Source organism: Bos javanicus, chromosome 10, assembly GCF_032452875.1.
Source record: "Bos javanicus breed banteng chromosome 10, ARS-OSU_banteng_1.0, whole genome shotgun sequence".
Lineage (NCBI taxonomy): Eukaryota > Metazoa > Chordata > Mammalia > Artiodactyla > Bovidae > Bos > Bos javanicus.
In genome coordinates, this window is record NC_083877.1 from 43,344,481 (window position 1) to 43,356,736 (window position 12,256).

Sequence of the window (12,256 nt, forward strand, 5' to 3'; positions counted from 1 at the left end):
GCACAACACAATCCTCGCAGCCAAGTCCTCCTCCAGCCCCCGTGCGGTGGGTAGGAGTGGTTTGTGAACAGCGGTTCCTCAGCAGTCCGGGGGTGGCCTGGCCCTCGGCCCCCAGCCAGCAGGAACCAAGTCATTCCAGGAGCTCCACACCCCACTCCAGGTACTGGGGCGCGGGGGGGTGGTGGTGGCGGATGCAAAGCTCTGAGCGTGGGTGTCAGGACCTCTACCCCCGCCCCCTCCTACTCCCCCCATCCCTTCGTCACACTCGGGCTGTGCTTTCGACCAGCCCGGGTCTTGCACGCAACCCCCATCTCATCTCCTCCTCTAAAAAGATTCTGTGGGCTGTGATGCGCCTTCCTCCGACTCCTGCCCCACCTGCCCCGTTAAATCTAATCACTATTTGCCGACCTCGGCAGGTCTCGGCTCCCTAAACCTTCAGTTCCCCACTCCCCACCCCCACCCCCACCCCCGCACCCCCCAGGCAGGGTTTTTATCCCCCTTTGTTCTGGATCGACTGTTTGGGGCCTGGCATTCAGACTGGAGCCGCCAGCTATCTCTAGATTAGATGCTGAGAGTAGATGCTCCGCCAAAAGTTTGTGAAACCAGTGGACAGGCGAGGGAGGCTTGAGCTTCTGCTCCAGGAGATCCCCGGGGACGGGAAGCGCAGTGGTTAGGGTGGGGCTGGCGCTCGGATAACCGAGACTTAACTGGGGTGTTGGCGGAATGCCAGATCTGACCCCGGCTGCACACCCGCCGCCCACACACTCTCCCCCGGACTTCGCGGGGTGTGTGTGTGTAGGGGGAGGATCGGGGTTAGGAGAGGTCACCCCCAGGGCTCCACCCATCCAACCGGGGCCATAGCCCCGACGCTCGGTTGCCGCCCTCCCAGAAGGGCAGGACGCCGCGGAGGGCACCGGGGAGCGCCCGCCGGCCCCGCCGCGCGCGGGCAGTACCTTGGGGCACTTCTCGTAGTAATACTGCTGCGTGCGGATCCAGCGCCCCACTAGGTGGTCGCGCACCGTGTGCGCCAGCGCGAAGAAGTAGTCGCGGGGGGTGGCCACGTTGCGGTCCTTGACCAGAGTGAAGTGCAGGTGCCGATTGAAGCCCTTCTTCAGCTCGGCCACGTTCTCCACGCCCACGATGCCGCGGATGCTGATCTGCCGCCGCTTCTCCTGGTCGGTCAGGGGCTTGGCCATGGCGGCGGCAGGCAGCGCGGCGAGCGGGACGTGCGGCTCCGGACCGGCGGCGGGACAGGGGCGGAGCAGCTCTACGCCGCTCGCCGCTTTTGAGTCCGAAGAAAGTGTGGGGTCCGCCCCTGGGCGCGGCGGCGCCGCCCCGGGCCCCAGCCCGCCTGCCTGGGTAGCGGAGGGAGGGCCCGGCTCCCCCTCTCCCTACCTCGGGACTCTGGGCCGGCGGGGCGGGAGCGACGGTCGGTGCCGGCCGGTGGGGACCTCTGCGGGCGAGAGTCTGCGCACCCGCTGTGCCCGGATAGGGCGCCGTGGGCGCTGGCGGCTGGAGGGACCTCGGGTGAATCCTCTTGGCGGTTGAAATGGGATCTGTGGTAACTCATGGCCGCTCCCTTCAGGGTCTGTGGAAATGGGGAAGGGGGAGAGTGGGGAGAGGAGGGAATCTGACCTGCTTCCCCGCTCCGGAGTGTTGGGTATAAGAAGGATGTCTGGATGTGAAAGCGTTGTAAGCAGATGGAGTGGGAGTGGGTGGGTCCCTAGAGATCGAGAAGGGGTTTGTGTGTTTGGTGGGGGCGGGGGGGGGGGCTTTCTTGACCTAAGAGAAGGTATTTTTGGCCTAAGCCATTTTGTGATCTAAGCTTGGCCATAATATTTGTCCATGAACAGGTCACAGCAGTTAACGATCTTAAAGGAAGTAAGGGAAAGCAGGAACAAAGGGAAAGCAGTCAAGAAAAAATAGTTCGGTGATAAAGAGAGTCCTAGCTCCTCCTCAAGCGACACACATAACAATCTGATGCTCATCTTTGCGTTCTGCAGGAGCTAAGGCCCCCACTCAAGTGGAGGATGGAAGGATGGAGTGGACCCTTGTGACTTCAAGTAACTAAAGCTAGAGCTTTGCCAGGCGTTTGCTGATTTCTCAGCCCAAGCCCCTTTATGAATATACCTGTGCCTTTAGCTTAAAATTTCCCCAATTTTGCTATTCAGAGAGGCACTGGTTTGGGAAGGATCCTGTGTTCTCCTTAATTGCTGCAAATAATAAATCCTTCCTTCTCTGCAATTTTTGTCTTGGTTGTGTCTTTTGGCTCAACTCCCACCAAGAAGAGAACACAGTTTTCAGGTACCAGCATGTTGCTGGCAGGCTTTTGTTTTACAGAGGTTTATTTGTTATGTTACTATTATTGCTATCATTTCTCATCTGGAATGGGTTCTACTACAAGCTTCGGGAGAGTCAGCACTCTCACCTCGGTTGTCACACATCCCTGTTAGTTCTTGGCGTCTCTCCCATCTTGAGTCAGAAAAAGAATCCTAGGGCACCCCCTTTGCTGTCATTTAGTTTTTGAGGACCCAGGAATTCAGAGTTCCTGACTCTTAGACTCGTGCTTGCCTTGTCAAGAGGATGAGATGGTTGGACGGCATCACTGACTCAATGGGCATGAGTTTGAGTAAACTGTGGGAGTTGATGATGGCCAGGGAGGCCTGGCTTGCTGCAGTCCACAGGGTGTCAAAGAGTCAGACCCCACGACTAAGCGACTGAACTGAACTGCCTTGTCGAAGCACTCAACTGTTCATCTACAGAGACAGGTTAGTGAGAATCAAAGAAAGTCCTCAGCTGGACCTTCAGACTGATTAGGTGGCAGGCGTTTTTACTTTGGCCCCTTGTTTGAACTATGTTTCAAATGAAGGCAGGGTGGAGGGAGGGAAATGAGAAGGTGTGTCCTGTAATAGGAAGGGATAACTCACTGGGCTGGTTGCCTTGTGTACATGAAACAAAGCAGTCTGTGTTATTTGGCAGTACAGCCTGATCTTTGCACCATTCACCTTCCACCTTTGGAGGTATTTATTTGTGTGTGTGTGTATAAACCTTGGCAAAGGCAAACAAATGATATTTTAGGATGTCAGAATCTTTTTCAATAAGATATGGTATTAATTTATTTTAGAGACAGTCCATTCTAGAATTGAGTTCTATCCCTGCCCCCCCCCCCCCCCGCCCCACAAATCTTAGTACAATTTATTAATAGACTTCACTGTTAATAGTAGGCCAGAGCTGATTATTTTGAGTTGATGTGGTGGTGGGGGTGGGAGGCTAAATGCAGCTCTCACCATAAAAATAAAACTTTAGATTTCACAGCTCTGACAAAATATCCAGGTCCCTAGGCCTGGATCCCTTTAGATGCTAGGCCTTTGGGGGCAGAGCCAAGACTGAGTTACAGTATACAATACCTGTAATACTGATGACCTGGAATAGGAAAGCATTTTAGAATACACAAGGATGATGGTTTGGCCATCTGGATGAGGCCAGAAATGCCCTAAATTAAAAGTGAGAGCAACATCAAAATAGCTGATCTTACAGAGAGAATAAACTAGTGGTTACAAGAGGAGAGAAGGAAGGAGGGAGAGCTTACGATATATAAATGCTATGCATAAAATTAATAAGCAACAAGGATATATTGTAAAGCAGAGGGAATATAGCCATTATTTTGTAATAACTTTAAATGGAGTATAGGGCTTCCCTGGTGACTCAGATGGTAAAGAATCTACCTGCAATGTGGAAGACCCAAGTTCAATCCCTGGGTCAGGAAGATCCTCTGGAGAAAGGAATGGCTCCTCACTCTGATATTCTTGCCTGGGAAATCCCATGGACAGGAGAGCCTGGAGGGCTCCAGTCGGTGGGGTGACAGAGAGTCAGACACGATTGAGCAACCAATGCTTTCAGTTTCACACACTTTAAATGGAGTATAATCTACAAAAATATTGAATCATGTTGTATACTTGAAACTAATATTGTATGTCAATCATACTTTAAAAATAAATAAAATAAATGCAAAAAAAAAAAAAAAAAGAGTTGATCTTAAAATAACCAGGCCTCTGTGGTAAAGTTTGAGGGGAGGCTGAAAAGGCAGATCTCTTGACAAATTAGATTATAAAAAAATAAGTTTTTTAAATCAGTTTTGAAATGATCCAAAAGGATACACGTATCCCAATGTTCATTGCAGCACCGTTTACAATAGCCAAGACATGGAAGCAACCTTAATGTCCATCAACAGAGGAATGGATAAAGAAGATGTTGTATATATATATATATATATATACAAATATATATATGTATATATACAGTGAAATATTACTCAGCCATTAATAAGAATGAAATACTGACATTTGCAGGAACATGGATGGATAAAGAGATTGTCATACTGAGTGAAGTCAGTCAGAGAAAGAGAAGTATCATATGACATTCCTTAGGGCTGAATATAAAATGAAATGATACAAATGAACTTCTTTACAAAACAGGAACAGACTCACAGACTGAGAGAATGAATTTATGGTTGCAGGGTAGGGAGAAGAATAGGGACAAGGGATAGTTAGTAGTTAGGAAGTATGGGATTGACATGTTCAGACTGCTATATTTAAAATGGATAACCAACAAGGACCTACTGAATAGCACAGGGAACTCTGCGCAATGTTATGTGGCAGCCTGGATGGGAGGAAAGTTTGGGGGAGAATGGAGAATGTATCCATTCATGTATATGTGTGACTGAGCCCCCTTGCTGTCCACCTGAAACTATCACTACCTTGTTCATTGGCTATTCTCCAAATTAAATAAAAAGTAAAAAAAATAAAATTAGTTTTGAATACCTCTAGGATGGTCACAGTGTTAAGCCAGTTTTGGGTCATTCACAGGTTGGTGTGAAACAGCTCAACAGGAGATGGAAAGTAGAGTAGAGCAGTGAGATGAGGGAAAGCTAGGTCTGAGTAGATCTTCCTCCCAGGGAGGTCTGAGCAGCAAAAGGGAAAAGAATTGTCTGGTTACTTAGGCAGGGAATGAGGAATTAGGGTGTACAAAAGAAGAGATGGAAGACACTAAAGGCAAACTTTCTATTTCTTAGTTTTGTTTAAGACAATTTCTAATGGGTGGATCCTAGGCCCCCATCCACTTAGACGGACTAAATTCTTGTTGAAAACTCAGAATAATGATAAACTGATAAACACACTGTTACTTCTGTAGCTGGTCAGTAAACCTGCACCCCTGAGTTGCTCATCTCTCAAACTGGAAAAACTGTTACCAGTGGGATGTCCAAACTATAGTGTGGAGGGAGGGAACCTCCAAGCCTATGTGAAAGGAGTGACTTAGTGATTTAGGAGGAACCGTACATCCAGTTTTGAGTGACGATGGATCACGCTGTTGGGACTTCCCTGGCAGTCTAGTGGGTGAGACTCCTTGCTTCCACTGCAGGTGGTGTGGGTTAGATTCCTGTCCAGGGAATTAAGATCCTGCGTGCCCTGTGGCACAGCCAAACAAACAAAACCAGCGAGTCACATTGTCAGTCTTTTTCACTTCTCTTCCAGTCTTTCTAGAAAGTATTTGGTGTTAGCGTGTCTTTAACATTTGCTAATCTGCGCTTTTAACAGAAAGCAGCTCCTTTCTTCAGGTTTTAGCATCTAACTGGCATTTAATAATACTGTCTTCCATTTATGGTAAGTGATACTTTATCATTTAACTCTCACAGAAACTTTGCTTTTTAAATTTTAAGTTAAAGTGAATTTACTTAAAGAAAAATTATTAGTTGGGTGGCACATGGGTTGGCCAAAAAGTATACAAATATAACTGAAGTTTGGGAAACACAGAGCTTATGGTCTCCTGGGTCCCTTTGAAATCTAACATCTGCTCATTTTGTACTGGTCTAGAACACCAAGGCCCAGAGAGGTGAAGTTACTTGACCAAGAAAATTACTATCTTTGAAAACATTTCCTTCAGTGTCTCCTGACTAGAAACACCCAAAACTGTAGTTCCCTGAGAAAGTATGAGACTTAAGGTCCTCGTGTTTGTTCATACTTCTCTTGGCAACGTTGACCCCTGTTATTCCTGTTTCTTAGCTGCAGCTTCCCCACGGCTACTCTGATGAAATGGCCCTTGTGAATAGCTCAACAATCCATGCACACCTCATAAGACAAGTATAAGTTATACCCACTGTCAGAAAAGAACATGGGCAAGTGCGTCTGAATCTTCAGAGAAGCAGATGAAGACAGGATTCAACATGCAAGGATTTTGTTAGGGCAAATGCTCCTGGGGAAGAAAATGGGGAGGGAACCAAGTTAGCCTGAGAAAGAGTGTCAGGCTGTGATGCGAATCCGACTCCCAGTGAAGGAGAGAGGGAGAGATCCATGAGAGGGAGCATCCCAAACTGCCCTCAGTTCCAGGAAGATCCAGCAAGGCGACTGGCAATTCTGGAGCCAAAGTCAACTGTCGGGAGTCTCCATGCTCTCTTGTCAGGCGAGTTCCCCAGGGAGGTGTGGCACCTGCACAAGCCCAGCAAGGACATCTGCAGCCCTTGATCAGTTGTGCTCTCTGCAGTTGGAAGTCTGGGAGGCCCATTCTTGTGACTACCAGCAAGATATCAGATAACAAACATAGGTTAGCAGCCACTATATTCCAAAGTAGGGCTTACCGTGTTGGCATCCCACTTTCATCAAATATACAACTAGCATTTTCCAAAAGCTCTGGTTAGGCTCTTAATGCACATTCCTTCATTGAAACCTCTTACCAGCTCTGTGGGCAAGTTTTATTTTTCTTTTCATTTTATAGATGAAGAAACCGTGGCTCAGAGAAGTTAGGTAGTTTGCTCAAGATCACTTAACAGGTAAGAGGCTGAAGAGGTTTTCACATATTTGTGTTGTGTTTTCCTTCTTCCGAAACAGGTTTAGGATCAGTTGAGTAAACCTGAATTCTCACTGCACCTTAGCTGACCTAGTTATCCTGTCCCTTTAGGTTGTTATGTGCTGTTCTCTGGCCTTTGACCTACTTCTAATCAGTTCTGAAATCCAGGGAAATGCCAGAGGTCCAAGTGGCCCACAAAGGGGCATTGGCACAACAGAGATGCTCAGCGTAGAAGATGAGCTGAGCTTTGTACCCAGTGAGTGAATTTAAGTACATTTCACTCGGTATATTTAATGTGTGAATCTGTCAACCAAGATTACTTCTAGGCTCTGCTGTTTTAAATATTTAGCAAGACGATTGAGAGCCTGGGTTTATTATGCTACTGAGTGCCCTTTGGATCTGGGGACAGCACACTGAGCGCATTGCATCTCTGTAATTGGCTGTAACTGAGACCATTCACTTGTTACTTGAATATACTTGGCTTGTTTTGGAAGCAAGTGAGTGTTCATGGCACTTTCAGATCCTGTTATATCTGATTTGCTCATTAATACGGTAGTTTGGTTTGTTAGGCGTGGTCCGGTGGGAGTTTCTGAAAAGCAGGAAATATTTAACAACTCATTTCTCCCTGTGCCTCATTCAGTGAATGGTTTTAGTATGCCTGTTATGGAATATGCTGGAGAATTGCTTAGTGCCTCAATTTCAACTTCTACAAAGTGAGGTTAATGCTCTCTGTTCTCACTCCCCAAGGCAGCTAAACTCAAAAAAGGTCTGAGTGGAGAAGTGTTAGGAAATGTTAAAAGCAAAAGATAACAACTTTGGGGTTGGGATTATATTTTGAAATCTTAGCCAGCACTTCCCTTTTCTCCTGGTGCTTTACTTTTCCCCACCTCCCTTGAGGAGCCACGCTAGCTTGCGATTATTGCTGATGAAGGATGTAACCTCTCTGGTTTGTTACTGCTTGGATTGGCTCAGACGGTAAGGAATCTGCCTGCAATGCAGGAGACCTGGGTTCCATTCCCAGGTCAGGAAGATCCCCTGGAGAAGGGAATGGCTACCCACTCCAGTATTCTTGCCTGGAGAATTCCATGGACAGGGGACCCTGGCGGGATACAGTCCATGGGGTCTCAAAAAATCGGACATGACTGAGAGACTAACACTTTCATTTAGGTTAACATGTGCGAGACACATTGAATGAGAGCCAAGAGTCTGAGAAGACTCACAGGAGGGAGAAGATAGCACAGTGGGTGGGTGGGGGAGTAGAGATGTCACAGTCTTGGAGCAAGGAGCTGGGAGGGAGCCTGCTTCCTTGGGGAAGCAGAAATGCCAGGGAGCGGCCTGCAATGTTCTCTGCTTCTTTAGAAGATCCAGGGGAGGAAGCAGCTGCTTGAAGGCTTTCAGTAGTCAGGGCTTAGACATGGTCAAAGACTCCCCACCCACAGGGAGGCATGGAGCAGCCTGTGGGTGAAGACCGGATGAGAAGGCTGACTCAGAAAACACCCAGGGGAAGACTTGTCAAGGCTTGGGCTTCCTACCTCCCACCGCCACTGGTGCTTGGAGTGAATGGGCCAGTTAAAGTGAGGTCACAGTTTCCCTTTCCTGGAGAATGAGAGTTCAAATTAGACATTTAAATTATACGTAAAAAATAAAGCTGCATTTCGTACACACCTGAGTTTATTCACTGTTTGTATTTGCTTTTCCATCTAGTATTATTACTAATGCAACAAGACTCATGTTTCAGAAAAAGCTTTCACCTTGTTATAGGAATGAATGATAAGATGAGTTCTGGGAAAATTTTGCAAAGAGGTATGAACCAATCCTGACCGAGGAAGGGAAGTAAGAAGTGTGCTAAGCCTAGGGTTTCAGTAGATAATCAGTAGATAATCACGCAACATGCACTAGAGACAGCCTCTCTGCCACCTTGTCTCAGGGCCTTCATCATGCTGACCTGAGTGGGTCCACATTTTGACTTATATATGCATAATAGATTTATTGCAGGGATTAACTATAAAATGTATAGCTGCTATACAAATATTACTGTTTTTTTTTTTTTAAAAGACTTTTGTTTCCTTAAGGAGTAAACTGAAGGAATCACAAACACCAAGTTCTCAAATGCAAACACTTTAACTTCTCTGAGCTATTAATTAGCCACCTTTAAAACTCTAACCAATAGGATGCTTGGATGTTTATCAGCTTAAAACACATATTTTTTTCAAGGATGGAGCCCAGGAGTCTGGATGATGTATTAAAAGTTGATCCCATGCACAAGTTCTGGGCTTTTCTTTTTTGGATTTCTTGTTGTCTTAGATGTACTGAGTTCATTTGATGCAATTTTGCATAGCATACCCTATCTCTGTTTTTCAAATTCAATATTTTAATTTATTGATTTATTTTAAAAATATTTAAGCATTTACTATGTGTCTAGCCTTGTGCTGGACAGTTGGTAAAATCAGTGAACCAAACAGATGACAAAGTAGCTAGACACATTGTTTCCCCATTCCCTGGTTACCTGGGAGCTGACTCCTCTTCATCTGCCTCCCCTCTCCCATTTATACTTAAGTAGAAGGCAATGGCACCCCACTCCAGTACTCTTGCCTGGAAAATCCCATGGATGGAGGAGCCTGGTGCGCTGCAGTCCATGGGGTCGCAAACAGTCGGACACAACTGAGCGACTTCACTTTCACTTTTCACTTTCATGCATTGGAGAAGGAAATGGCAACCCACTCCAGTGTTCTTGCCTGGAGAATCCCAGGGACAGGGGAACCTCGTGGGCTGCCATCTATGGGGTTGCACAGAGTCGGACACGACTGAAGCGACTTAGCAGCAGCAGCAGAAGTCCATATACTTATTGTGGGCGTGGTTATTTTATAACAGTGACTATAGGACTCCCCTTTGGTCATGTTCTTGGTGAAAGAAGGAACCGGAAGTAAGGACCAACTTGGAAAGTCAACAAATCAAACATTTAATGAACACCTACTGTATACATCCACAGTATACTATGTTCACTGTTAATGGTCTAAAGAATACAGGCCATGGTCTCTGCCTTACCAAGAACTTTTAAACTATGTTAAGGCACCACACTCTCATGAAAATACAAGGCAGAGTATGGTAAAGGAAAAAATAAGCCTAACTTTAAGTGCTAAGTTTATAGGGAGGAAAGAGCATCTTGTATTTGTCTTGAAGCTACATGACAACAGCTGTTTTTCTTTCTTCTCGAAAGTGCTGTTTCCTCCTCTACCCCCTTGAATGATAGTATATTAGTCATTGAATCACAGTACATTTCCAGTTTAAGATGAAAACGTTAAACTTCACTCCACCCATAATTTTCATGACACATCATCTTTTATATTTTTGAGATTTAAATGTGAGAACTGCAGAGACGAGCTTATACCAGCAGGTGGAGGAATTTGCTATTTGAACTCAGGACATCAAGTGGTTCAGCAAAGGATGTGACTGCAATGTAAATTATTGCTTTATTTCTCTTTGTGTCAGATATTTATGCACCAAAACACTCTGAACAAATTACCTATATTCTAATGAAAGAGAATGTATGTATTTTTATAACAAATTACTATACTGTACAGCAGAAATTAACACAACATTGTAAATCAACTATACTTGAATAAAATAAAGGAAAAACATCAAACCCAAATTACTTGTACTCTGAAGAAGATGAATCAAAATTGGTTATTTTCATCACTCTATCCAGAGCATTAAGTAGATGGCACTTTCTCCTTTTCAAAGTCTTAGATGTAAATATATATTGACATCTAAAGAAATAATTTCGACTTCCCAGGTGGCTCAGTGGGTAAAGAATCTGCCTGCAATGCAGGAGATGCAGGTTCAATCCTTGGGTCAGAAAGATCCCCTGGAGGAGGGCATGGCAACCCAGTCCAGGATTCTTGCCTGGAGAATCCCATGGACAGAGGAGCCTGGTGGGCTACAGTCCATGGGGTTGCAAAGAGTTGGACACGATTGAATTGACAGCACACACACAAAAAGAAATAGTTTATTCTCATAGAGAACATTGGAGAACTCTTTTTAAACAAACATACGACCTTAACATTCTTATGCTAGATGTAGAACACACTCAGAGTAGGGTGTACTGTTGCCTTGGGCTCCCACGTGAGTCAAGCGTCTGAGTTTGCAGGTATCAGAGTAGAGGGATCTCTGTACTGGTTTATCTGAGGTCTATCGCAGGTTTTCAGGCCTGTCTGAGCACATCAGCGAACTGATGAGACAGGCCTGAGTAAAATCAATACACATAGGGGAGTTGGAATCATCAGGGGAAGAAGTCATGCCCTGCCTGTTGCTGGGGCAAGGGCATGTCCAGCAAGCTGCGGGAGTCTGGTGGAGGCTGAGAAGCTTCCTGGGCAAGAGTTCACCCTAAGGGTAGAAAGAATCTGCTGATTAGCTTGAGCCAGCAAGAAAAGCCCTAGTTGTCAGAGAGGAGCAGTAAGTCTAATGGGGATTGTACTAGTTTCTTGATAACCTGGTCTGAGTGTTTAGAAGCACGATTCCCATGAGTACATAGAAGGCTGTTGGTAAAAACGGAAATAATTTTCTCAGCTTTTAAAAAAATTCTCAGATTTAAGAAATACTATTTTACCTTCTCACCTGAACAGGTGAGTCAATTTCTTGTGCTTCACTCCTGCACAGCTTGCCTTCCCAGGTTGCTCAGCAGTAAAGAATCCACCTGCCAATGCAGGAGATGCAGGATATGTGGGTTCGATCCCTGGGTTGAGAAGATGCCCTGGAGTAGGAAATGACAGCCCACTCCAGTGTTCTTGCCTGGAAAATCCCATGGACAGAGGAGCCTGGCAAGCTACACTCCATGGAGTCGCAAAGAGTTGGACGGGACTGAGCAACTGAGCAGAGCAAAGCAGCTTGCCCAACTTGCCGGACCCAGTAGAGGAGGGTCTGGGGGAAGTGCTTTGTTCAGAGGGGAGAGGCATTGGCCTCAGGACTGCCAGCGCAGGGAGACACCTTCTGGAGACTCTCAGAAATACAGGACTTGGTGTGCGGGAGTGGAGGTTTGGTCCTGAAAATGGGAGCAGGAACCAGTGACATCTGTATTGCAGTTAATGAGATTCCTCTGACTCAAAGGCTCATAAGATCTGGAGAAATAGACATTACATATATACTGCTGGCCAGGTTCTTAGAGTTACTGAACATTTAATAAGACAACCATGATAACTATGTCTGTTTTTTGATGCATAAGCTCTTTGTAAAACCCTCCATTTGGGTTATATTTTTATAGCAGTTTAACAGACTTACAGACAGGTGTATAAATCTTAAGTATATACCACAGTGAATTTTTACAGTTTAATAACTTGTACAAATTCTGCTAAGACAGATGCAGAATATGAGAAGCAGCTCTGAAGCCTATCTTGTGCCCCTTCTTGTCTCCTTTTCTAAA

General features: G+C 45.8%; 1 protein-coding gene and 1 long non-coding RNA gene across 4 annotated transcripts in view; one reads left to right on the plus strand and one right to left on the minus strand.

The window, feature by feature from the left end:
- Positions 1-4,001, minus strand: part of PYGL (glycogen phosphorylase L) — a 57,183-nt gene extending 53,182 nt beyond the window's left edge. For 2 of the 3 annotated variants that reach the window (XM_061430960.1, XM_061430961.1), the window contains exon 1: positions 954-1,279. In XM_061430960.1, coding sequence (XP_061286944.1) covers positions 954-1,196 — 243 coding nt within the window. In that variant the 5' untranslated portion in view covers positions 1,197-1,279. Of the gene's footprint in view, positions 1-953 lie in introns of all 3 variants that reach the window. The other variant, XM_061430959.1, reaches the window with a different exon arrangement.
- Positions 4,001-12,036, plus strand: LOC133256150 (uncharacterized). The gene is made up of 2 exons (XR_009739110.1): positions 4,001-6,823; positions 11,497-12,036. It is a non-coding gene; the product is annotated as an uncharacterized LOC133256150 (long non-coding RNA).
- The last annotated feature ends 220 nt before the right edge of the window (positions 12,037-12,256 follow it).